General features: G+C 46.0%; 1 protein-coding gene and 1 non-coding gene across 2 annotated transcripts; both read right to left on the bottom strand.

Moving 5' to 3' along the window:
- Positions 1–1,365: 1,365 nt before the first annotated feature.
- On the bottom strand, positions 1,366–3,834 carry CITED2 (Cbp/p300 interacting transactivator with Glu/Asp rich carboxy-terminal domain 2). Its single transcript, XM_075554460.1, has 2 exons — positions 3,587–3,834; positions 1,366–3,111 (listed from the first exon to the last, which is right to left on the bottom strand). The coding sequence occupies exon 2, from the start codon at positions 3,101–3,103 to the stop codon at positions 2,297–2,299; it is 807 nt and encodes a 268-aa protein (XP_075410575.1). The 5' UTR covers positions 3,104–3,111; positions 3,587–3,834; the 3' UTR covers positions 1,366–2,296.
- Positions 3,835–27,101: 23,267 nt separating this feature from the next.
- LOC142453920 (U6 spliceosomal RNA) lies at positions 27,102–27,208 on the bottom strand. The gene has a single exon (XR_012785475.1). It is a non-coding gene; the product is annotated as a U6 spliceosomal RNA (small nuclear RNA).
- Between the last annotated feature and the right edge of the window lie 480 nt (positions 27,209–27,688).

Here is a 27,688-nt window from a genome sequence, read left to right as displayed (position 1 = left end):
AAATGACTTATTTAGAACCTAATTTTTAATAAGAAAATGTCAATTATAGAGGTATGCAAAAAGACCCAGTGGAGGGTGGATCTTAATTTTGCATGGCCTGCCTCGGAGATGGGCTCCTAGAACGAGGTGATCGGAACTACACTGAAATCAGCCCTCTGCCAGATTCGCTGTAATCTAACGCCTCCACGCACCCTCCCTGCCTGGATTTTATTATTATGAAATATGATATAAGGTTGGATTCTAAGCGTCCAAAGGCAGTGCTGTTTAAAGTATTATTTGAAAGGTTTTCTCCCTCTGATTTCTTTACCCCTCCCAGGAGGTTAATGACATGAGTCACCCCGTCTCATGCTTTTTTTTCTTGAATGTAGGTAGACTGCTCTCCTAAACATAAAGCTAAGTCATAAAAACATGGCAAGGAAAGCAAAATAAAATTTCTCCCCCTTCCAATTGGGACCAAGTGAGATGTTCGCAGTATTGCTTTTGTCGTTGCTTGATTACATAAGGCAACACTTGACACCCACTTAGCTGTACTTATCATCTTGGCAACTCATCCAGGTAAAATGAAAATGATCTTATTCTTGTGTGTTCTTCAGCACCTAATGCATGTCACAGACCAGGCTCCGAATGCTGGCAAAGGGAGCATGCTGGAGAGGGAACATCTTGTAATTTGACCTTTGAATCAACCTTGCCGAGTAAATTCTAAATATTGTAGAACAAACTAGAAAGAAAGCCTCAAGGTGAATTCCACCCCCTCTTCCTCTTCAGAACTAGAAGCCAGTCAGAAGCTATTTCAGAGATTACTCTGGAAACTCTGCACCCCTCCTTATCATCCCTGTTGAGAAATAAAATTTGTCACCAGAGATAAAGGTAGACCTGCAGGTAATGCCACCCTCATCCATCACCCAGAATATTATTCCAATCCACCTGCATTTCACTAAAGCATTTACCACTGGAAGCAGTTACTCCTCTGCCCACCCTCCCACTCAAAAAATTATCATCAAGAGTTACTCTTAGAAACCTTCCTCACTTGAATAGGATGGCAATTGAGGGGAGGAGGGATTAAGGGGAGGGGGAATTAAGGGGAGGGGGAAATGCTCTGACAACTTTGCAGCTTTTGATTAAAGCCCCACCAAGAGGCATGTTACAATGATAACAATGAAGCACTATGCCAATTATGTCAAATCCTGCTCTGTGCTTAAGCTCATCATGACCTGTTTCAGAGTCCTGTAATTTATCCTTTGGAATGCTTAACTCTCATAGATAGGGTTCAACTTAAGGAGGCCCAAAATAAACAAATAAATACAAAATAGAGGCACCCCCTCACCCTCCCGTCCCACAATGACATCTAGAAAACAAAGTTATTTCTTAACTTTTTATTGACATTGGCAAATTAAAATAGAATAAATTAACAAGTATTTTTTCAAAAAAATGTTTTGTACAAAAATACTGTCAAAATTTCCTAAAAAGCTTTCAACACAGTAGTATCTTTTCATGTACTGAATATAACTATTAGCACAGTGTCAAAAATGTTGAAGACAGAAACAAAATAAAAATCTGTGAAATGTTTGCCGCTGACGCCATTCCACACCCAATTATTGTCTGTACATATGGGGGAGGGGCGCGGAGGGAGGGGGGGGAGAGCCAACTTTAAAGTGAACAGTATGACTTTTCCTGATCCAGAAGAGTTTGGCCCACATCTGTTTAATCTTCCAGTTTCGCATATTTTAAAAATTAGTCTGTACTCAAATGCATAGTTAAAAAAATGAAGCGAGATGGCAGAGTTTTGTGCAGTAATATCTGCCCTTCAAAGTTCATGCAACCAACGAATGCAATTTTTTCCTTTCACTCATACATCTGAATGCAGTTCGGTCATGTGAAACCATCTACAAAATCCACAAGATTAAGCAGTTTGCCGAGATTAATATCTAACAGTTGAGCACTGGAGAGTGAGGAAATAAGGAGCCCAAACAAACAACAACAAAAAGGGACCAAGTTAGCTAGATAGTTCAACTACATAAGGGAGGTGAATGTCAAGGCTACAAAAAACGAAACAAAAACTGGGGAGGGCTAGGGGGGAGGGGAGTGGCAGCAATTTTTTTTAAACCAATTTGTACAAGTTTGTAGTTTACTTTGTTTCCAAGTTCTCAAACCTTTCAAGATCTGAAAAGCGAGATACTGTGTCTAAGGGAATGGTTTTATTTTTCTTTTAATTTTTTTGTTGTTGTTTTGTTTTTCAATTCACACCGAAGGAGTTGGGGGTTTGATTTCTTTCGCCGCCAGGCTTTCCTCCGGCGAGTCAGCAGCTCACTCGGCTGGGCTGCTGTTTGCATACGAAGTCCGTCATGAAATCAAACTCGTTCTGCCCCAGCCAGAGTTCGGGCAGCTCCTTGATGCGGTCCAAACCCATTTCTATCACTAAGGACATGAGCACTTCCTCGTCGATGAAATCCGTGTCTATGACATTGGGCGGCAGCATTGCAGCAGGGACGTGGGCCACAGAGGCGGGCATGTTGCTGCCGCCGCCGCCGCCGTTGCTGCTGCCCGCACCGCCCGAGGTGCCGCCGGAGCCGCCAGGGGTGCTGCTGCTGCCGCCCGAGCCGCCGGGGGGGCCGCCGGCGCCGCTGTGCTTGGGGTGGCAATCTCGAAGGTGCTGGCTGGTCCCGTTCATCTGGTGGCCCGCAGCGGAGTGCAAATCCGGCATGTAGTGATTGTGGGGGTAGGGGTGGTGGTTGAAATACTGGTTGTTGAGCTTCTGCAGCTGCATGCTGGCCGGCAGGGAACCTCCCTGGCTGGCCACCGGAGGGCCCATGAACTGGGAGTTGTTAAACCTGGCCGCGGGGGCCAGCGCGCTCGGCGGGTGCCCGCCGTTCACAGTCCCCGGCCCCATGGCGTGCCTGATGCCGCTGGTGGCATTCAGGTTGCCCGCGCCGTAGTGTATGTGCTCGCCCATGAGGGCATTGAAGGCGTGCTGGGGCTGCTGCTGCTGGTGGTGGTGGGGGCTCGGGAACTGCCCCATGCCCATGCGGTGGGCAGGGTGGTGGTGCAGCCCGTTGGTGCCGTCGGGGAAGCGCCCGTGGTTCATGGCCATCATATGGTCTGCCATTTCCAGTCCTGGAAAAGGAAAGGAGCAGGCGATCAGCCCTTCGCCACACGTGTCGCCCACCACAGCGCACCCCACTTTTCTCGCCTCGGTCCCCGAAACACCCGGGACGCGCGCGCACGCGCGCGCGCACGCCCGTCCCCGGGAAGCCACTCTCCTGTGCACCGGCGCTCCGCCGCCACCGCGGAGCTGCCACCCGTCCGCCCGCCCGCAGAGCCGGGCGCCGCGCGCACAGCCCCTTCCCCTGCGATCGGGCTGGGGGAGCCCGCCGCGGCCCACACCCCCCGCCGCTCCCCGAAGTGGCCTAATAAAGGAAGTGCCCCGGAGCCCGCCGCCAACTTCAGGCATTCAACCAGCCTCCCTCATCCTGTTGTTGCACATCCTGTTGTTATTCCCCAGCTCCGCCTCGCGCTCTGCCTCCGGGCAAACCCTGCCCTCGGAGGACGCGCTGGCAGGAGCCCCACCGGCGTCGCCCGCCGCGCTCACCTTCCGTCTTTGCGATGTCGGCTGCGAAGACCGAGGGCGGGATCGTCGGGTCCAGGGCCGGCTCAGCCGCACATAGAGGGGACCTTCCGGGCGTGCGGGGCGCTGGCGGGCGCGGGCTGGGCGCCGAGGACTGGCCGCGGCCGCTGGTGCAGGAGTGGAGCCGTTCCCTTTTATTTCCCCTCCGCTGCCCTCACAGCTCCGCGAGGCGGACCGGCATCTGCCAACAATGAGCTGTGTTTCTTAGGGCTTTGGCCAGTTAATATAAGCATCTCAGGAAGGGCGGAGCGAGAACCTCCCGGCCGGGCGGCGCCAACACGCGGACGGCGGAGTCTCCGCACGCTGGACTGGGTTCTCGAGCCGCGGCCCCGCGGCCGGCGGCACGTGCGCAGAGGCTGCGGCCGCCCCGCCCCCTCTTGTTTCCTCTGGGCTCAAAAAAGCGGGGACCGTCCCGGCCACCCCCGGCCGGCGGGGGAAGGGAGGGGTCAGTGGGGGGGGGGGAGCACAATCCTTCCCACCGTCTGCACGGCGAGGAAGGAGGCAAACTCGCCGCCCCCTCCGCCTGATCCCTGGCCGCAGCTCGCCAACTGGCTCACCTAGCGGTCTGGCTTTTGCCTACAGGATAAAGGGGGCTCGCTCCGCGCTCCCGCCCTCTAGAATGCCCTTCTGCACCCCGACTTTGCCGGGCCGTGCTGCCGGAGCGGGTCGGTAGGGCCCAGACACGTCCCGCCCCCTCCCCCGAGCGCGCTCTCCGGGCCGAGCCTTTGTGTGCGCATAGGGGCAGCCTGCAAACGGCACCCGGCGCTGCTGCGAGCAGATGCATTTTTTCCACTCCTTTCAAGGACAGGCGCTGGGGGCGGGGAGCGGCTGCAGGTGGACGGAGCGCGCTCGCGCGCCGGGCCGCCCCGCTCCCGCGCCGGAGGATCCAGTCCGCGCTTTGGGGCCCGCTCGCCGCTCCCGGGGTACGTGTGCTTCTGCTAAGTTTGCGTTTGCTGCTCTTGGTAGCTTTGGCATCCGAGCTGAGGCGTCTCTGCTCTGTAAACAAACTCAGCGATCCTCGTCCCCAGATCCACCTTTTTGCACATACAGTTTCTTGCTTCTGCTGTTGCCCTTGATCCGGGAGGTGGGTGTGTGTGTAAACTTGCACAGCCTCCCTCCGGGCCCCGTCTGATGGTTTGGGGTTGATTTAGAGGCGAACGGGTTTGTAATTAAGAAATTCGAGGGCTAAGTAAGGCTGCTGTTGCTGGAAAAGGAAAACAAATAGATAACATGGTGATCGCTTGGTAAATAAAGTCTTTTGGAGGTGGGCACGTAGCTGCACGTCCCGTGAGGCACCGTGTGTGTGTGTGTGTGTGTGTGTGTGTGTGTGTGTTTGTGTATGCGCACACGCGCGCACAGCTGGGACTTGCTTTTCAGTAAAATTCTTCGCTGGGGTTATATCCCGCCCCCCACACCCCGAACCCCGTTGCCCTCCAGTGCCTGGGATTCGTAGGGACCCAGTAGGACAGAGCAGAACTTCCCGGTAGGGTTTCTCACGCTACAAGGGAAGCGCCCTGCCATATTTTTCTCCCTCGAAGAGACTGGTGGTTTCGAACCATTGACCTTGCATTAGCAATCCACTTTAACCATTGGACGATAAGAATAGCCTTACTTCTCAGAACGCACAACTAGTCAGGTCGCCCACTTGACTCAATGACTTGCAAATAAAACCCTTTAACACCAATCTGGGCCACTAGCCTGCCTGGGATCCCTTGCTTTCTTACGTGGAGAAGATGGATTTTCCAACCTTAGTAAAAGGCTGCTCTTTCAGTTTGCAGCTTAGCGCTCCGAATAAGGACTCTGGGCGGAATTGTTTCTTCATTACTGGATAGCCATTGAAGACTTCCTGCTGCGAAGAGCAAGGATTTCCCCCCTCCCCCCTCCTGCATGCGCAGAAGACATTTTTCAAACGCCTCATTGGACTGGAAATTGTGATACATTTCCCCTTTCAGATATTTGCAAGAGACTCAATCCTGATGTAATTGTATTTTCATCTCTGACCCCACTCCCCTCTGTCTGCCTCCAGTGAGGTGTGTTTTTGTTTTGTTTCGGTGGAGTGGGGTGGGTAATGTTAACTTTCTCCTGCCTTTTCCCAGGCTCTCCAGCAGTTGCCACAATGTGCATAATCGTTTTTTCAAACTTCAAAATATTTGTTTACCTTTAGGAAACTCTACACAAAACACATTGCATTGCTTTTTGCAACAGGTCCCAGGGCTGTCCGCCCATGCCCGTAGCAGAAGGCCACAACAGAAGCAGAGGCTGGGAGAAGTCATGGAGCAACTTCCCAGCAAAAAAAAAAATCTACTCCAAAATATTAGTCAACTCGAAATTGTCAAAAAGATTGTTTACTTCCCTTAGTGAGACTGCAGTGTCTTGCAACACCAGGAACAGCTCTTGAATGTCTAATCTGAATTCCTCTTGTAACCATTAAGGAAAGGTGCAGCTCCATCCAGCTTCACCTATTGGGAAATCCCTCTGAAAGGTCAGTTCCCCTCCCCCACCCCTTAAAGGGGAACTCTCTCTTTCTCTCTCTCTCTCTCTCTCTCTCTCTCTCTCTCTCTCTCTCACACACACACACACACACACACACACACACACACACACACACACTCCATGTTGGAAGCTAGCTGAAGCTGGGGGGGTAGAGAAAATCAGTTGATGTCCACACACCAAGTTGGTGACCCCATGTGTGTCCAAGTTGAACTGCGCCCTGAAGGCGTGCAATGACTGATTCCTCAGAAATGGATTGCTTTCATCCTAGGGGTTTCCCAGTAGACTTGCCCCTCCAGCCTTTTTAATAGCAACTACCATGCAGAAGATAGCATGCTCAGTTCACTTATTCACCCATCCAATGGAAGCTTCCTAAGTGCCAGGAGCTTGACTTGTGCCCCGAGACAAGAGTAAGACAGGAACTCGTGGTCTAGAGGAGGAGACGGGCGGGCAGGCATGCGCGGGGGCATCTGGCAAAGCTCCCCAGGAAAGACGGTAACTATGTGCATTCTGAGGACTGACAGATAAACCATCACACCAGAAGGGGGAGGAAGCTTGGCCAAGCAGTGGATTCAGAAATGGCAGAAACAAGTCCCGAGTGGTGACCCCTGGGCCCATCCTGAGGGCCTGGTATTTCTAAACTGAGAAGTGTGGACTGCGTTCTGAAGGTAAGAGGTGAGAGGGAGACAGGTGAAGGCTTGGGATTGTGCAAGATCAGATCAGATGTTGATTTAACTGAGATGAGGGCAGCACTTTGGAATATGAATCAAAACCTAAGTAAGGCTGGAAACAAGGAGTCTAGCACAGGGGCGACTGCAGTAATCCAGGGTGAGGTGCGCCAGGGACTGGCCCTCTGAAGGATGGTTAGGGAGTAGCCTGTTTGAGCTCTCTACATAACTGAGTGGTGAAGAAGCAGATCAACCCCAAATCTATGCCATGATGGGGACAGCTGGCTTCAGGTAGAGTGCTACTTCTGTCCGTGCAGGGGTACCAGTCCCCAGGAAGAGGTCCCCTCCATTTCATCCATCTCATCTTGCCCATGTCCAGAGCTTGAAGGACAGCCCTGGGTTTATATGCCGCAAACTGGCTCCTGGGGGCCAGTGTCCTGGTCTGGGAGTGTGTCGAGTCGCACCACTCTGGTCCAGCTGTCTGCCACCTATTCCCCTTATTGGGCAGTCTAAGGCAGAGGATGACCTTAACACCCTTGTTTCCCATGCCTTTCAACCCTCTACCTTGTTCTAAGCCTGATGCTGGTTTCGCTAATGGAACAGGTGGGATTCTGTGGTGGTTATACTCCCAGAGCAGATGTTTGAGCGAGATTCTGAAAGAGTGACGACACCCCATCCGTGTCCCTCGCAGCTCCTCTAGGGCAGGGAGACACAACTTGGGCTGTTACAAATGGATACATTCGGCTTTGGCAATGGGGATTGGCCTTAGGCTCTGAAGTTGACCCTGAGATCCGGCAGGATGCAAGTAGCCCCTGGCTTCCCTTGCCAGGGCCCTGCTGCCTGCAGATCAGGGATGAGGGGGCTGCCCCACTCGTTGGCAGGTTCAAGGCCCTCCTCTGCTTGTAGGTGACAGGGGTCGGACTGAGTCCCATGCACCAGGAACAAAAAGTCACACCCCTGTGTGGTGCCCACCCCAGAATAGGCTGTCCCCCACCCCCAAGTTATCCCATCACCAGCGATGCCACTCAGTGTCCTCATGACTCGGTCTGAGCTATTTGTATTTTTTTTTAAAAAAAGCCATGTTCCCTGCATATATTAAAACAAAACAAAAGGCAATGTCTGAATTCTATGGGAATATAACTTGTTTGAAATTTAGGAAGCACACACACACCCGCTGGGGAGGGAAAAGAGACTTTTCATTGTCCCACACCCACATTTAATCACATCTCTGCTCAAATACCGCCCAAAGGAGGTCTTCCTGACCAGCCGACTCCAGGAGCATCATCGTTATTCCCCCACTCAGCTTTCTTCTTCCGGGCACTCACCTCCAGCCCTGCCGCGTGACCTACTGAGCATCTCAGGAGCTTCTCACCACCGGCTCCTGCAGACCAGCTGCCTCCCCTTCATTCGCTGTCTTTTAGTGAGAAGATTTGTCTGTTACTGAACAGACCTATGAGTGGATGAGTGATGAATGACACATGCCGTAGGTATGCAGGGAGGACCCGAAGGGAGGACTTAGCTCGGTGGCTCAGGGAGATTTTTCTGGAGAAGGTGAGTTTCATGGTTGAGGGGGGCGGAGGAGAGGAGAAGTCTAGTGGAAAAGAACCGCAGCTGTCTACTGTGTGCATTGTGGTTCATCTGGCAAAACCATTATCCGTTTGAGAAGATACCTTCAGTGAGGACCATCCACTACTAAGTTATAGAAGAAGGACCTTTCTCAAAGGATGCCAGATAAGGAAACTGGAATGATGCCAGGAGATGGGCAGAGACCACCTCTGCTTGGTCCCTTTGCCCTCTTACCCTCTCCACGGCCTTGGCTCTTGGTCTTCACAGGTGAGAAGTGGCTCTTCACCCACTTGGCTGCCTGTCGATTTGAGTGTTTGGTTCGACAACAGTCCTGTCTCGATTCCTGCCTGTCTCCTCCGTCCTTCCCGGCCTTGTCTGTGATGGAGAAACCCATTCCTGGACAGGTCTGTAGAGCAGTCTGGGTTGGGAGCTGGTGGGTGTTTGGCTTCTGGAGCTCTGGAGGGTTCTTTTTCCTCAGGGCTAAGGTTCATGGGTAACGAAGACATTAATGCCTTGGCCTTACCTGTAAATTGGATAAGTAATGTCTCGCTTGTCAGAGTCCATGAAAAGTGATATGGGAAGCTCTTTGTAAGCACGTGGATTTTGTTCAAGTTAGTAAAAGAAACTTCCTGTCTTTATGCATTTCCTTAGTTGATGAATACATAACTCTCGTCATGCGGGACTCAGGGAAATGTCTGGGTTAAAAATGGGCCTTTAAACTTGATGAGACTATTGTCATCTGAGAAGGTGGTACAAGTAAAGATTGAAGGACATCCTCTCTAAACCAACTAGTTTCAGCAGGTTGAAAGATTTCTAATTTTTAAAGGCTCCTCAGTTGGTTAGGGTCCACAAACCACCAGCCTGGTGTACAGGTAGATGGCAACTGAGTACCATTCTCACAGAGCCCACTGGTGCGGCACCAGCCCAGGTCATGCTCACTTAGCCCAGTTCCCCTGAATTGCCACCACACTTGTAGAATTTTGCCCATCTTTTGAGGGTTCATCTCAGATGTCAGATCCTCTTTGGAGCCTTCCCTGGTCCCCCAGATCAAAAGAATGTTCCCACTCCCTCAGGGCTCCCGGGAGCTTTGTTCAGACCTTCCTTTATGACTTATTCAGGCGAGTTCTGGCCATTTGTGTTTGCCGGTCGGTTGGGTAGCTCCCTCTGTGGTGGAAGCAGTTTCCTGATTTGCCCCCAAGGCCCCCGAAGCACACCTGCAAAGTACCCTCCGTGTGCATCGGAGGGTCTCTGTCAATGAGGGTGGGTCGAGAGGATCCCCTCAGGAGTAAGTTATTTTATCTGACATTTTGTGAGGTTACAGCTTTAACTATCAATGAAAGAACATTCACATTGGGTTTGGAAATTCACAGGTATTTTGGGTGGCCTTAACTAACTAGCGCAATGGTCCAGGAGATTATAGGTTTCTATTCAGTAGAAAAAGCTGCAGGGGGTCCAAGAAAGGCAATAACAAGTATGATTGGTACAGATGAAAAATTATTGAGCAGATAGAACCAGTTCAGGGGGCAAAAAAGGTTAGGGGCCATTCTGCACTCTTGGTAGAAGAGGAGGCAGCAGTGGGACGCTGTGTAAAGAAGGCAACAGTTTGGAATGGATTGGGAGTGAGACTATCACATGATAGAGCTGGAAGTAATTCTTTTGCTACACTCGGCTCTTCTTAGACATCATGGTTGGTTTGTAACATTACATTTTAATAAAGAGTTACAGAAACGAAAGAAGGGCCATTTAAAGAAAAGGAAATATATGTGAAGGGGATAGGAAATGGGACTTACGATGGTTATTTATTCTGGAGAAGAAAAGGCTGACAGGTGACTTAATACATATGTTCTGGTATACACATCGGGAAACTAATATGGTGGATCCTTTCCAGATGTTTTCCTTTTCCGTCGAGACAAAGAAAAAAGGAAAGTGTTCTTAAAGCGAGAGCTTTTTATCAGTGGTGTTCAAACTGGTCTGCAGGCTTTAAGTATTCTCAGCTCTACCGTCATGTGCCTTCTATATTAAAGGTCTCTTGTTTTGTGATACTGCTTTAAAATATTCAAACGGTGTTTCTGATGCTCAACAGTTATGCAAACGTTCAGGAATACATAAAACCATAGAATTCTAGTTCTGGGTGGGGCTTTAAAAATAATCTTATCCCCACTTCCTCCAATTCTAGATGAGAAATCTGAGGTCTTGAGAGGTTAAGTGACTTGCTTATAAAGACTTTTCTTACACATCAGGATTTTAAAACACCAGGGCTGATGGCCAGAGGGGCCAAAGTCTCTCTGAAAGCTTAAGTGTGATAGAATGGAGATGTCCTGAAGCTTTGGATCCACATTTCTCCACTGGCTTGCTGCATCCGAGGTGAGCCAATTGTAAAAGGCAGCCACAGAGTGTGCATCTATTTCTGTTTTTAAAAGATGTTGGGAAATAAAATTAACTTGAAAGTGCCCTTCCTGTTCATCGTGGAGTTTCCAGAAGTCCAGTGGGAGTTGAGTAAGCTCACAGAGCAGCTTGCAGTCTTCATCAGAAGGGCGCCTAACTCAAGGACCCTCTCACTAAACAACCCCAACCAGAGGGCTAAGTTGTGTGTGTGTGTGTGTGTGTGTGAGTGTGTGTGCGCGCGTGCGTGCATGTACTTTGGTTTTACAACTTAAAATTATTTTTTACTCACGGGTTTGTTTGTTTGTTTTTAAGTTAGAAGAGTTGGACAGCCCCCCTTCCCTGCAGAAGAATTTAGTTCAGAGGACAGCACTGAAGTTCCAGCTCAGGGAGAGGGACATGTCTGATCAGAACACACAGGAGCAAATGAAGGGGGAGGAAGAGAGAGTGGAGCACATCCTGGCCCACCAAGCTCTGATGACAATATTCCCACTCAGAACAGACAAAGCACAGAGAGGATCATCGGGCCAGCCCCACTATGAGACACGACATCCTTCACTGACCCATAGAACTATGGGGGAACAACTGGAGACCCAGTGTGGGAATTGCTCCCAATCAGACCTCACCACATTGAGGCGAAACACTAAGGATGTGCAACAGAACAGCAAGGGGAACCGAGCAACGAAATCCCCCGTGAATATCAAAAGTAGACTTTGAGGTCAGGACATGACACCTCATAAGACTTGACCAGAAAATACTCCTAATGATCAACAAATAGACCTTGAACTATTTACAGGCTTTTCTTTTTTTGGTCATTTTTATTGTTTTATTGGTTTGTTTTGCTTGGATTGTTTTTTCTGCATATTATTATCTCTGCAGGTCTAGATAAGATAGGTGGGATAAACTATCTGGAGGAGAAAACAATGGGATCAAATGTTCCAGGGGACATCAGAGAGAGGGAGGTGAAGGAAATGAAGTGGGTGTTAGCAAAACCCAGGGACAAGGGAACAAGTGATCCGAAATCAATGGCAAGGAGGGTGTAGAAGGCCTGGTAGGGTCTGATCAAGGGCAATGTAACTGACAGGAATTACTGAAATGCAAATGAAGGCTGAACTTGATAGTGGAACAGGAGGAAAGTAAAAGAAAATAGAGGAAATAACTAGGAGGCAAAGGGCATTTAGAGAGATGTAAATATATATATATATATGATGAGGAAATAGCTCTATGTGCATATATTTATAGGTTTAGTATTGAGGTAGCAGATGGACATTGGGCCTCCACTCAAGTACTCCCTCAATGCAAGAACACTTTGTTCTATTAAACTGGCATACTATGATACTCACCTTCCCGACATGATTGCTGAAGACAAAGTGGGTGCATAAGCAAATGTGGTAAAGAATGCTGATGGTGCCTGGCTATCAAAAGATATAGCGTCTGGGGTCTTAAAGGCTTGAAGATAAACAAGCAGCCATCTAGCTGAGGAACAACAAAGGCCACATGGAAGAAGCACACCAGCCTGTGTGATCACGGGGTGTGGAGGGGATCAGGTAACAGGCATCAAAAAACAAAAATATCATATCACTGTGAATGAGGGGAAGTGCAGTGTAGAGACCAAAGTCTATCTGTAGGCAACTGGACATCCCCTTACAGAAGGATCGCAGGGGAGGAGATGAGCCAGTCAGGGTGCAGTATAGCACAGATGAAACACACAACTTTTGTATCAGGCATCATCACAACAAAAAATATTATCATAGTGAATGAAGGGGGAAGTGTGGAGTGGAGACCTAAAGCCCATTTGCAGGCCACTGGACATCCCCTTACAGGAGAGTCTCAGGGAGGAGACAAGCCAGCCAGGGAGCGATACAGCAACAATGGAAAATACAACTTTCCTCTAGTTCCTAAATGCTTCCTCCTCCCTGCCTCCCCAACGATCATGATTCCAATTCTACCTTGCAAGTCTGGCTAGACCAGAGGATGTACACTGATACAGATAGGAACCAGAAATACAGGGAATCCAGGGCAGATGATCCCTTCAGGACCAGTGGTATGAGTGGTGATACTGGGAGGGTGGAGGGAGAGTGGGTTGGAAAGGGGGAACTGATTACAAGGATCTACAAGTGACCTCCTCCCTGGGGGACAGACAACAGAAAAGTGGGTGAAGGGAGACATCAGATAATGCAAGATATGACAAAATAATAATTTATAAATTATCAAGGGTTCATGAGAGAGGGGGGAGCAGGGAGTGAGGGGAAACAGGAGCTGATTCCAGGGGCTTAAGTGGAGAGCAAATGTTTTGAGAATGATGAGGACAATGAATGCACAAATGTGCTTTACACAACTGATGTATGTATGGATGTGATAAGAGATGTATGAGCACCTAATAATATGATTAAAAATAAATTAAATAAACTCATTCCAACTACAAACAAAAAAAAGAAAAGAAAAGCCTATTTTTAAAAAAAAAGAAAAAAAGGAGGAAGAAGAAAATGTTCTAGAATTGTGCCACTTCTTTTGTTATGATTGAATTACCCATTTGGATGACATGTGGATGAGGTGCTAATAAAATTTTTTTTTTTTAAAACACAATTTTCCTCTAGTTCTTTAATGCTTCTTCCCCACCCCCACTATCATGATCCAAACTCTACCTTACAAAGCCAGCTAGACCAGAGCATGTACATTGGTAAAGATAAGAACTGGAAACACAGGGACTCCATGACAGATTAACCCCTCAGGACCTATAGTGAGAGTAGTGAGGGTAGGGGGAAGGTGGGATAGAAAGGGGGAACCAATCACAAGGATCCACATAAAACCCCCTCCCTGGTGGACAGATAATAGAAAGTGGGTGAAGGGAGATGTCAGATAGTTTAAGACATGACAAAATAATAATAATTTATAAATTATCAAGGGTTCATGAGGGAGAGGGGGTGGGGAGGGAGGAGAAAATGAGGAACTAATACTAAGGGCTCAAGTAGAATGAACATGTTTTGAGAATGATGAAGGCAGCAGATGTACAAATGTGTTTGACACAATGGATGGATGTATGGATTGTGATAAGAGTTGTAGGAGCCCCCAATAAAATGATTTAAAAAAGAGAAAAAGATGGAAGAGTAATAACCAGTTGGCATCCAGCCAGCCTTGGCTCATGACAATCCTGTCACCCATGTCCATCAGGGTAGAGCTGGCCTCTGGAGGGCCTCCGGTGCCATGGCGCCCAGGGTGCGGATTATACAGGATCACGCTGTTGGAGGGAATGGCATTAAGATGGCTTTCTAAAAATGTGTGTGCCGTTCTTCAGGAGAAATTCGCTATATTTTTATAAAGACCTCCCCGTGGTTAGTTACAACCCCCCAAAACATTTTTTTTGTCAGCCCAACTGACATATGTCAATATAATTCATTCACTGTCATCGAGTCGATTCTGACACACAGCGACCCTATAGGACAAGGGGGCAAGTGTCTCTGTGAGTTTCCAAGAGGGCAAGTGATTATGAGAGTACAAAGTCTTGTCTAGGAGGCTATAGAACTTTATGCTAATTTACTTTTTGAATATTCTGATGCATTCAGCTCAGAGCTGTTCATTGTCATTCAATTATAATGACTCTACTCTTTAAGGAAGTAGCAAGCCCCGCCTTTCTCCGGAGAAGAGCATGGTCCTTTGGAGGGCTGACCTTGTGGGTAGCAGGCCAACAAGTAAACCATTAGGCCCCCAGGGCTACTAGGACTCCAACGTCAACGTGAAGCAGAGGAGACACTGACAAAGCAAATCAGATTAGCCTTCGATGAATAAGAAATACTCAGCAACCACGTCTAGAAGTTGGGAGGAGTCGCTGCAAATAATAGCCGGAAACTACTCATCTGGTCTCAGTTTTGACAAAATGCAAAAAATTCTTCTTAAGTTTAAAAGCTAAGAAGTAAACACAGCAGGAGATGAATGTCTTTTGCATTCAGCTGTGCTATCACACTCTGTAGCACTCTGTCATTACAGCTCGGCCTGCACTGAAGAGTGCATTTAGTCCGATCTTTGAAAGGAAAGATGGTCAGGTTAGGATCTGTCAGCAAATCATGCTTTCAATACATGACTACTTCGAAGGCAATAATGCTATAGGCATGCACTACATTGAAAAAGGAAGCTTGTTTTTGATAGCTGGATGCAATAAGCACTGGCCAGTGACTGAGTTAAAATAAAATCTAACCCCCCAACAAACTTCAATAATATACTTAGCAAAAATAAAAGTTTTTCTGTGAACTCTTCATCTTTCTTTCAGAAACTGAAAAATGACCTGAAACGTGCCAAATAGTTCCTGGGATGGCCTATTGTAATGGAAGGACTTCACAAGCAAAAAAAAAAAATGTCCCGGGATGCAGATTTGAGGTACACTGGGACTTCTTTCAAAAAAGAAATCGCCAAGGCCTTAGTGAAATTAATCTTATTAAATTTCCCGAAGTATGTAAAACGGAAAACAATGTGTGACATCTTCATGTTTGGAGCTACTCTACAACTGTCGTGTCAGAATGCATTAAAGGAAAACTGAAACCACAGAACCAATCAAACTCAAATGAGCAGCATTTACAAAGCAGATTTTGTCAAAGTAAGCCGCCTCTCGCAGTGTGGACCTAGCAAGACAGAACTAGTGGTTGGTGGTTGTCTACCGAGTTCAGCGTACCAGTGTTATAATGTGGCATGTGGAATTCTCTATTTGAATCAGTGCAAAAACTTGATTTGGAGTAAACATGTGGCATTCACGTGGCATGAATAGATCACTTATATCTTAAAGCCACCCAGTTCTTTTCTCATTAGCGTCAACCCTTAAAGTACTGCTACGAAATCACAAATCCAAAGACCGAAAGGTGGTCATTTGGGGGATGTGTAATAATGCACCTGGATGGGTTTGTTAAAAATGATCACCAGAATGGAAGCGCAAAATAAAGAAAAACTCTATGAAGGCCAGTTGCATAAATACCAATCTGGGTGGTAACCAGCCTTCATTAGATTTCTATTAGTAAATGATTTGGATCAATGACTAAGGCAGAGTAAGGAGTGGCAAGTTAAAAACAACTGGGAAAGCTGAATAATAGCTGATTTCTTTTTTTGCATTTTAATTTCATTTTTTATTTTTTTAAATACAAGAGATTCCGCCCACCCCCATAAAATGATTATATGACCCCAAAGTTATTTGTGAGTTAATTAAAAAAAATCATTTTATTGGGGGCTCGTACAACTCATCACAATCCCAACATCCATCCATTGTGTCAAATACATTCGTACATTTGTTGCCATCATCATTCTCAAAACATCTTCTTTCCACTTGAGCCCTTGGTATCCTCATTTCCCTCTTCCTTCCCCGGTCCCCCCTTCCTCATGAACCCTTGATAATTTATAAATTATTATTTTTTCAGTAAGTCAATTTTTAAATAGTATATTCTTTATTCCTTCCTTCTGTTCATTTACATGCCAGCTCTAGATAAATGTTTAGGTGATCTATTTTTAGAACTAGGTAAGGATGTCTGGTCCTAGTGTGTTAATCATCTGTATTTAAAATGGTTATTTTTAAGGTGCTTGTAGGTGCTTGAGTTCTTCTAAACAATCTAGCATACCCCATTCATTTGTCATGGGCTAGGGATTTCTAAACTCATTCCATGCCTAGCTTTAGTAATCCGTATGCGATGGGACCAGGGAAGCAGTCCCAGCACGTTGAGATAGGTTATCTTTTGCGAGTGGAAAAAGGAGTATACACATGTACAAGACACGATCAGCATCTTAGCCCTAAAACCCCAGCTCCCTAGACCTCTGAGTACCTGGAGCGCTAGTGGACACAAGAATTTCCAGCTCTAGAAACATCAGCATTCCGCTGTGAATGTAAAAGCTCTCTTCAATCTTTTGTGGGTCTGATTGGTGGGAGAGCCAGCTCCGCTCTGGATAGAGGCACCAGCAGAGCCAAATGGCGACATCGCCAAAGAAACGCGAACTAATGTGGTGACTAGTATGTCGCCTTTCCTCCCTTCCTGCTACGGCTGTGCTAAAACTGCCGAGTCCGGCGAAACAACATGGACTTCTGAATGGGTAGAATTCTACTTACTCATGTGTTATCGAGTCCATGTTAGTATCCTGAACACAGTTTTTGTCGTTCTTTGGAGCGATACTGCAGCCCCGCTCCACACCGACACTGCCCAACAAGGTTGCTTGCACCATCACTTTGTCATGGGCTAGGGAGTGCTAAACTCATCTGATGCCTAGCTTCTCAAATTTGCATGTGATGGGAACCGTGAACCACTCTCAGACTGTTGAAATAAGATGACCTTTTGTATAATTGGATTGTCATGGTAGTGATACACCTATAGCGATGGCCCTAGAAGGGATCCCTGGTGGTGTACTGGGTCCTTTGGACTGCTAACTGCAAGGTCAGCAGTTTGAAACTACTGGCAACTCTGTAGGAGAAAGATGAGGCTTCCTGCTCCTATGAGGAAGTATAGTCTCAGAAACCCACAGAACATCAAGAGATGTTCTCTCATGAGATCTTTGGCGATAAGAGTGCCGGTGAGACTAGGACAGATAGGCTGTCACTTATGCAGCTTGTGTTCTGCAGACATTTGCTTTTCTCGATGTCCTCGCCATTTCCCTCACTGTCGCCACCGTAAGCTCCCCTAGAGTGGAGACCTTCTTATCGGTGTGTGTGCCTAATCCTTAACGCAGTGTGAATTTATAACATGGCCTCTGTGACCATCCAAATCCACTCCAGATCCTCTGTACGTAGTTGATAAACCAGTCAAACCAGTCGCCCTTAACTTAGCTCTGGCTCACGGTGCGTCAAATACAACTATGTCCATAGGATTCTCAACAGACGGATTTGGGGGAAGAGGATCACCTGGCCTTTCTTCTGAGATATCTCCGGGGTAGATTCAAACTCTTAGCCTCCCACTTTAGCAGCTGAGCACATTAACTAGTTGTACCCCTCAGGGGCTAATTTCTCCTTTCCATTTAATTTGAAGTCTCGATTTTAAAATGGTTTCTGATCATAAGTCATGTTGGTCACTTTAGAAACAGAATTTTCATGAAATGGGAGGCAGAAACTATGTTATGATATATAGGTATTCATCTGATAAACAACAAGAAATTTTGAGTGTTTGTTATTGTTGTGGATTACAATTGTAGTTACTAAGTATGCTTGGATACTACATTTGTTCACTGAAGTTTGAGTGTGTGCTCTAATCTGCTATTATCTGATTATCTACATCAATTTTTCTTTGTCGGATCATCATACACAAAGAAGGTACAACTGAGTGGTGGTCCTGATTCAAGTTACATGATGTTGCTGTGCTCCTAAAAGTGAAAGGATATGTATAGGCAGGTAGAGTAGAACGTTTTCAGTTTTCTTTCAATGCATCAAGTTAGAAATATGATCCTGTATCTTTTGCAAAGTTTACCGAGTCGTTGGTTCTCCATGTGTGACTATAAAAGAATGGAAGAGATTTCACAAGTCACATGTACCTGTTTAATTACAGGTAGTTCTTGAATACTGGGGACGGAATCCTTGAAATAGACTTTTAAGTCATAGAATCAGGATGCTGCAGATGGGAGGGCCCATTACAGCCATCTACCCCAACCCATTAAGTTTGGCGATAGTAAAATTCAAGTTATAATAATAATCCACCAAACTCACTCCCATCAAGTCCATGCCAACTAACAGTGACCCTATGGGACAGGGCAGAACTGCCTCATGGGTTCTGAGACGACAAAGCGTTAGCAGAGTAGAAAGTCCCTCTTTCTCCCCACAGAACAGCTGGTGGTTTCAAACTGCCGACCTTGCAGTTAGCAGCCCCAGGCGTGTAAACACTAGGCCACCAGAAATTCAGGTTAAGGGAGTTGAAATGACTTGCCCAGGGCCCCGTTACAGAGGGAATGTAGAGCAAAGCCAGAAAGAAGATCCCATATCTCACTGATGGGACCATGTGAACTTCTGGAGAGAAAACCTGGTGTTACTGCTTGCTATCAAGTCATTTCTGACTCACGGTAAATCCACGTGGACAGAGTACAAGTGTTCCGTACAGTACAGCTTTCAAGATTGTGATCATTCAGAAGCAGATCGCCAGACACATCTCCCGAAAGGCTTCTGGGTAAACCGCCAAGAACCTCAGAGTGGACCACCACCCAGGGATGCCTAAAGGAAACCTACATGTAGCCAAGGCTTTCATCCACAGAATGGACCAAACGCTCACCATAGATGGGCTAATGGCTAGGACAACTGCCAAGCTTTCTGGAATCTCTAGGAAGCCAACTCTATATCAAACTTGAGGCGGGCCCACTTGAGTAGACCATGCTGGCTGGTGGGAGTGTGTTGCAGTCATGAAAACCCTATGGTTTTCTGTCCATGAGTCACCATGATTAGATAAGAACACCACCACTCCCCACCCCTCTTTAACAGAAAAAAAATAAAAGGTGTGTTGTAGAAGAGGAAAATCAGGTCTAATGCCAGAGGAAAGATGAGGGATTATTCAGATTATTTCAGAATTGTTTATGATAGGCAGAAGTACTGGTTTGAAAAACAATGGGGGCATTATTTTAGAAGCTAAAATTGAGTTTCTTTCTTTGAATGTTACACATGTGAAAACTGGACAATGAATAAGCAAGACCATAGAAAAATCAATGCATTTGAATTATGGTGTTGGAAAAGCGTATTGGATGTACCATGGACTGCCAGAGAAATAAGTAAATCTATCTTGGGAGAAGTACAGCCAGAATTCTTAGAAGAAATGGAGACGTTATTTCGCATACTTTATGTAAGGTGAAGGACACCGTGCTTGGTAAAGGAGAGGGTCCATCCGCCAAACAGAGGAAGACCCTCCAGGGGAGAGGCTGACACAGTGGCTGAAACCTAACCTGACGGTGTGACGGTGAAGATGGCACAGGGCCCTGCAGTGTGCCCTTCTGCTGGGCTGGGAGTGGAACTGACGGGGTGGCACCCAACAGCAACAAAATAGGTATTATATGGTCACTGGCAAGTTGATTTTATTTTCTAAGATTAGAAAATGAATCATTCATTACTTTAATGATGTTGCAGACTTCTTTTTCAAAACAGGAGATCTATGAAAAAGAAAAAGAAAAGAAAAATGGTCTGGGAGATGGCTTCTGGTTGTCATCCACTACCACACTGGACTCTGCTACTCAACCCACTCTGTTTCTAAAGATACAGGACTAAACCCCCAAACAATGTATCATAGACACACTACCCAGGCTGCATGTTACCTGTTCCTACAGACAGGTCTTTCTTACAGTGTCTCACTGTCAGCTTTGCAACAAACGTATCTGAGCTCCCGAGAGGTGAAGTGATTTGACTGAAATCACCCCACTGCTGTCACATGACAGAGATGTGATTTCAAACAGAGTCTGCCTGACTTCAAAGCTTAAGGGCTTTCTGTGATGATTTCTTTCCCTTAAAAGGCAGTGAGGTAGAATTGGATTTCAAACCAGTTAAGTCTTGCAAAACACCAGTCGTTTCCTTGTTTCTGCAAATCAAGAGAAGCTGCTCTAAAATTCTTTACCCTTTCCACCCTTCTTTTCTCACCCAGAAGTGAAAGCCATTATAATCCTGAAAGGACAAGGCTAGCTCCCCCTACCCTTGCACCTTCTCGTTTTGCATGAAAAAAGAGCATTACAAAAGCTAGGGTAAGACAAACAGCGCAAGAATAAAATACCAGCGATAAGGGAGGAGGACTAGATAATGAAATCAGTAGACCCCGAGGGAGCAAGCTTTCCGGAGCTTCCTGGTAGCTACGGCAAAGAGGGAAGCAGATTGTTACCTGGCTTTCATTAGTAAATAAGGAAAGGACTACTAGTTTATTAGGAAAGATAAACCATTTTGCTGCTGTTGCTATTCTTAATTCCCAGAGTAATTTATCATGCAGGTAATTCTAAAGGCGATATCGAATGAGTCCAGTGAAAATTCCTGAAAAGCAACATTATTTAAAAAAACACAAAGGTAATTTTGGTCCATTACAGATGTCCCTCTGACTGACAGCTCTGGGAGAGGAACAAGTTATTGTTTTCTTACTCTTTCATCATTTTGAGGTGATAAATTTTGGGAAATTCATCCAAGAGAGTCTTTCAAGGTCTTCGATTTGTTCAGTCCAGGATCTCACTCAGCATGCTCCTTGTGCTCTGTATAAAGTACATGTGTGTGAAACACGTGTGCACACACACAGTATATAGAGTCTACGGCACATACCGGTTCTTCCCATGGGGACTAGATTTCCATAATAGTCACCCTTAAAATGTATCTATCACCAACGTGTTATCAAGAGAGCTAGTCCCTGAGAGAGAACATGGTGCTTAGTCAAGAGGGTCAGAAGTGACAGGGAGTAAGACCTTTGTCAAGACGGATGGACATCGGGGCAGCAACAATGGTTTTAACAACAGTGGTGAGGATGGTGCAGGACCGGCCAGTATTTCCTTCTGTTGGTTGGACCTGGGGTCACCGTGAGGAGGAACCAATTTGGTGACACCAATTAACACTAAGCACCTGGGAAACGCAATGATCATCTAAGACATCTGATTGTTAGCCACTAAACTGGAACTCGTCCATCTGACCTCTGACCCATGGGCCTACCGGTTTCTCTCCTCACCTGAGAGCCTGTGTCACTTTCTGACCACTGCCCTGTCCCTCTCTGGAGTGTTTCATTCCTTCCCACTCAGTTTCCTGCTGCAGCTTCAGAAACCGAAACCTCCATGCGGGCCTTTTTGGGGTTTGCATAATCCATGTCCTTTCCCCTCCTTTCATTAGACTCACAAGGCCATGAATTCCTCGTTATTTTGCCACATGTTGATGTTCGTTCAGTTGTGCAGTTTCATTGCTGGCTTTCTTTTCGGTGAGGACAGCTCCTGTATTGCGGGTTGTGTGCTCAGCTGCAGTGATCCGGGGGCACACCAACTAAGAACAGTTTTGCTTTGCATGAAGAACTGACTTTTCTGAAGTCTGCAGGAGGACAGGCTAAGGGAAGGTTACAGCGTAACAACTCAGACACACTTTTAGCTTGTTTCTAATGAGTTCTACATGCTGTGACAAAGTGACTGACACTAACACCTTGGGGGGGGGAGGGGAGTAAAACTATTGGATGTGAGAAAAACAACTTTTCTGGGCAAAACAAAAAGATACGTTGTATTTCATGCATGAACGTACTAATACAATGTGATATGTTTAACTATATTTATTATATAAGGTGTAACATATAGAATGTAGTACATATAAATATAGATGAGATCATTCCTGACTAGAGTAGATTCCGACTCATGGCGACCCTGGAGGACAGAGTAGAACAGCCCCTGAGACTGACTGTCAACCTTGACGGGAGTTGGACATAGCAAATTTTTTCCCTTGGGGCAGCTGGTGGTTTTCAAAATGCTGACCTTGCCCTTAGCATTCCAACTCATATCCCAGGATGCCACCCCAGGACCCCTGATGCTCTATCACACCCAGAATTCCCCCTCCCCCCTCCCCCTCCCCCCCCCCCCCCGTGGTGGTGGGGCCTTTCCTTTTGGGGTTTTCAGAAGGACTTCCAAGGACCCCCGCAGGGTGGGAGTGTCTTTCCTGCAGCCTTGCTTGCATAGCCAGGACTCTGAAGGGACATCTGACTGGGCTTGCTCTGTGGGTTGCTTCTAACTCCTGGGGCTGCAGGCATCTGCCTTCACACATGCAAACAAGATGAGTTCAACACCGAGTTATCACATCTGGGTGGTCTCCAGCATGAGAAGACCTCAGCTGTTAGCAGGCTGTTAGGAACCATTTGGGTAAAACACACCACCCTGAAATAAGGCACTTTGATTTCAGCTCTAAAGGACCACTCCTCCCGTCTCTATATGCTCTCACCCCTCACCCAGTCTCTTGCGGACAAACTTTAATCGAAAGTTGTTAGCCTTTCCCTTTCCAATACAATTATGTTTTTAATGGTACAGACGTTGAGAGGAAAATGGACTGATCTCCGAGATTGGGAGGTTTCCTTCGCTGGGGCCTAGCTTCCACTAGATAGATTGACAGAGTGGCGGCAACGATGGGCTCAAACATTCAGACCAACTGTGAGATGGCAACTGAGCTGGCAGTGATTCTTTCTGCTGTACGTAGGATCGCTGTGAGTCAGCCCTGCTTCAAGGACACCGGACAACCACAATAGCAACCATTCTCAAGCTCCCCTTGATGGCCCATGGTGGGCTGAAGTCAGAGAATTCTGGTAAAAGGAGGCTTGCGATATCGACTCATCTGAAAGCCCAGGGGCTGGGCGGGGTGGAGATGGAGCTGTGAAGATGCCGCTCTGTTGGTGTTCCTGCCTGGTCTGAAGAATTGTCTTCCACCAATCCCCAAGGGTGCCCTGGGAGAGAGGACCTGTTTGTCAGGAAGCTTGCGCATATCGAATGCAATTTCCTGGAGGCTCCTTCTAAACCACTTCTGCATGGAGGAGGGTTTATTTAGCCCACTAGTTAAGTCATCACATTGAAGGCAAAGAGGCTTTTTACAGGTGTGGAATGCTTTAAAAAGAACTTTCTATACATTCCCCTGTGTGGAGCTGAAAGCAAATTTCCCACATTGGTTGGTTGGTATGCTAATTCACAAGATGTTTTGTTGCTCTAAGCAAAAAAAAATCACTTTAGGAACAGCCATACAGATTATTGCAGACCTGGGGTGGGTGAATGAAACGAATATTTTTCTTCTCTTGGAAAATTCATCTTGACAGTCGCAGTTATGGTCATTATCATTTGGTGACACTGAGTGCAAAGATACTGTGTCATCCCCATTATACAGCTGGGGAAGCCAAGGCTTTGGGGAAGTAAATTGTGGAGGGTCACTGGGTTCTAAATGGGGAAGCTGGATTCTGGCTGCAGCCTGTGTAGGCCTAACTCTTACACCATATCCCTACAGCCCCTGCTGAATTGCTAGCTGTTTCTGAACATTCCATTCATTCTCATGATGTTGACTGTTCTGCAGGCTGCCTTTCTTTCCTGAAAGGCCGATCCCACTCGTTCAATGGTTAGTTCCTTCTCCGTCCAAAGGTCTTTGCTTCTTGGTTAACATCTTTGGAAGCTGTCCCAGATGAGATAAGGTGGAGTTAGGAAATGATAACTGGGCAGCTGTAAAGTCAGATTGGTGTGCGATCAAGCCCTTATTGGATCGCGCTGGGTTGGTTTATATCTCTACTCCCCTGCTTAGACGGTGAATTTTATGACTGAAAGGTGTTCCTCGTTGCCTCCCCAATGCCCAAGGGTCTCTGGTGATGCAAACATTTCAACTATTAAGCAGTTAACCAAAAGGTTGGAAGACAGAGCCCACCCAGAAGCATCTTGGAAGAAAGGCATCCTGATCCACTTCCTAAAAGATACCATTGAAAACCCTGCATGTGGAGCATGTTTCAATTCTGATATTCAGGGAGTGGGGGCCAACTCCCAGGCAAAGACTTATGCTCCGCAGGTCTACATAGGTGCCTGATAACTACCAAGTTTGTGCTCAATACGCACTTGTTACATGGGATAAAGATGAATGAGGAAATAGAGTTAGGGATGTGAGGCCTATGTGGTTTGTTTCTTGTTATGAACCAGCCTTTGAAAGTCAACTGTCTGATGCAAAGGCTCTTTGTCTAGGGTTTCTACATCCCACAGGGTCCTTGAAGAATTGTCATCAGCTAAGCGGTTTTCAACATTTCAAAAAGGCTAACAAACCATTCCATTTACCTGAGCTGTCTCCCTACAGGCTACATAAAATGTCACATTTCTTTGCTTTGGGCGATTGTCTGATCAAGTTGAGGTGGTGACAGAGGTCTTCTGTATAATCAATATGGCTCAACTGGCAAGAAGGGGCCCCCGTGATTAGTAGCACAATAAGAAAATCAATGATCTGCTCCATAAACATTGACTATATAGTGGAAGAAGTCTCTCCAATGTCTGTAGGAGAAAATTCCTAATAAAAAAGGCCCTTGATACAAATTGTACAAATGTAGGCAATCTCTGCCTTGTGAATGGATGTGTGCAGTCTACAACCTTCTGATTTGTCAAGAGCACTGCGATTGTTGGATGATTTTAGACAAACTTGAATTTATATGAAAGCGTAGGTGGAGTCCAGCCTGTCAATCAGGTCAGCCTGATGATGCTCCCTTCGAGTGCAGCCTTCTTCTAAGGAAGAACCTGGGGACTTCCCTTTCTCTCTCTGCCCCTTCCCCAAGTAGAGAACAGCGCGTGTAGCTTCTTGAGTCTGCTCTAGAGGGTTCCAGCGAGCATCAGATTGATGGATTTGAGTGGCCTGGACGGGGTACCTGCTAGATACGGAATGACTTTTTGATACAAAGTCCTTTCTTGTACACAGATGCGTGTCACTGCTTTTGTTTCTCTGGACACCCCAGCCTAACACAAGCACCCCTTTGAGACAGCCAAGGACTCCTCCTGTGATCGAGCAAATATGGTTTCTCTAGTGTTCCATTTTTTTTTTCACCTCCTCACGGCCAATAGAATGCAAGGGTGTCCTGGCTCTTTTATCTGCCACCCACTCTTGATCAGATTTAATATAGTTTATTTCATTGAATTGGTGTTCTTTTGAAAAATTTCTTTGTTCTTTTCTTAAAAAAAACCAGCAAGAAGGGTAGATAAGAGAACAAAGGAGACAAGTACATTTTGCTCTCACTTCCTATGGCTTCTGGCCAGCCTCTTTTGCTTATGAAAACTGCCAGCAGGCTACTTTATTGAAATAAAATCCAAATCCCCACTTTGTCAGTTTTTTTTAACTGCATAGGCCTGAAATACACCATTATTGCAAATGAGTACATCCCTGTCAATGAAGGCAAAGGTCCTTCATTAGTAGTTCTGGCTCTGTCACAAACCTTTCCATGGGTTCATTTGGTCTTCTGATTTATTATAAAATTTACAGTGTATAAACATTTCTATAACCTTTGGGGTAGTAAACGCATCAAACATTTTGTAATATCCCCGAAGTTCCTCTTACTTTTTGGCTGATATATCTTCCTAGGAGCGTGCATCTTTTTCCCTTTCTTGCATACTGACATTCACAGATAAGAATACTGTTTGCCTTTTTTCTAGACCCCCCAAAGTCATGTTCATCAAGCAGCATAGGACACAGCATTTGCACTCAGCTATCTGCAGTGGTGGATTCCATTCCAATGGAGGTGCAGCTATTATCTCCCCCCTCTTGCGCATCCTTTGCAGAGAAGCTGAAGCTATGGATTCAAACCCAAAGGGAACCCCATGGACCTCCTGATGAGAATTCTTTGAGGATGCCTCATTGTTGACATGATCAACTCCAGGTTCTTTGATGTGGTATTCAAGGTTCTCCACCGTTTGTCTCAAAGGCTTATCTTTGAGCATCAGTTGACCCCTCAGCTACTGGTATTCTCTACTTTTGATGCTTACCTTTCTTCAACCTGACCTGACCTTTCATACTAAGAATGGTATCGCATCCTTATTCAATTCCCATTGATCCTTCCAAGTTTTGTTCAAATGTCATTACCACTGGGAATGTTTCATCATTCATATATTGTAGCATCTATCATCATTTGATTTGAATTATTGTTAGCTCTTCTCGTGCCTTCATCTTCCATTTTTGTGAGTGCCTTGAAGACAGGAGCCCTTGTATCTCCAGGGCAACGACCTGCATTTACTAGAGTGGCCATATGATGTATCAATCAATCTGGTGCTCTGTTGAGAATACAAGAAGGACCCTGCTCATAAACATGGTGGGGTCATAGGCATACTTTGGGAATTTCAAAGGCAAGGCACGATATGAGGCTATGCTATTGTGGTCCCTCTACCCTTCACCTTAGGAGAAAGGGACACATCCTTTCTTCATCCACTTTTTCAGTTTTATCTTTACCTCAACCTCAATCTTCTCTCTGGACCCAATATAGATGTATCACTCTAACCTCATCAGATGGTCTACAGTTTCGTGATGGTCTTTGCGATTACCATCTGTCTTCCACATCCACCTGGAACAGCTTTCTGCATCTTTCAGTCCTTCTACATAGTTCTTCAGAGACGCTTCTTCTGGTTCTCCCCTGCCTGGATTAGGAGCTTTTTCTGGGATGCCTGCCAGCAGCTTCATGCATGTAAGGTTTTGTACCACATTAGTTTGCTTATGTCTATGCCTTGCACAGCTAGACAATGGACACGTCTTATTTATCTCTGATTGCTAATCATCCCATACTACTTTAATAAGTGCCAATGGAATTCAGGAAACTTTGGAATTGCTCTAGCTTTTAATTGACAAACTCATTAATATATTATCAACATCACTTGATATTTATTTAACTTATATTTATTGGATTGAAATGGCTTTAATAATTTAATAAAGATTCAATTATTTTGATTAAAACAATACATCTGAGATATTTTTAAAAAATATGGAGCGCTTCCCGAATTTGCATGTCATCCTTGCGCAGGGGCCATGCTAATCTTCTCTGTATCGTTCCAATTTTAGCATATGTGCTGCCGAAGCGAGCACACATCTGATTTTTAGGATCAAATTATTCTTTTGTTTCACTAGAGTGGGAGGATAGTGGAGGAAGGGCAAAAAAGAGAAGCTGATACCAAGGGCTCAAGTAGAAAGAAATTTTTCTAGAAAATTTGATGGCAACATATGTACAAGTATGCTTAATACCATTGAATGATGGGTTGTTTTGAGATTTATGAGTCTCCCCCAATAAAAAGAGTTTACAAAATCATGCTTTTGTCTACATCTTAACATTTTATTTGAAATAGATACTTTTAAATGTTGATGTCTACAAAATAAAATATGTATTTTATTTTTAATGTTTTGGGGGAAAGTCTGGATCTTTTGAAGTATATTGTACAGACCCTTGGCTGTAACCATCATTCTGGCTCAGAAAAATTTGAGGGGATGTCCAAGGTCAAAATTTTTTAAGGAGTATCAATCAATATAAACTATTTGGGGAAGTTTGGGGATATTCTGTGCTCATATCCG

This window comes from Tenrec ecaudatus, chromosome 7 (assembly GCF_050624435.1).
Source record: "Tenrec ecaudatus isolate mTenEca1 chromosome 7, mTenEca1.hap1, whole genome shotgun sequence".
Taxonomy (NCBI): domain Eukaryota; kingdom Metazoa; phylum Chordata; class Mammalia; order Afrosoricida; family Tenrecidae; genus Tenrec; species Tenrec ecaudatus.
Note: the sequence above shows the minus strand (reverse complement) of the source record. Positions and strands in the feature narration are given on the sequence as shown.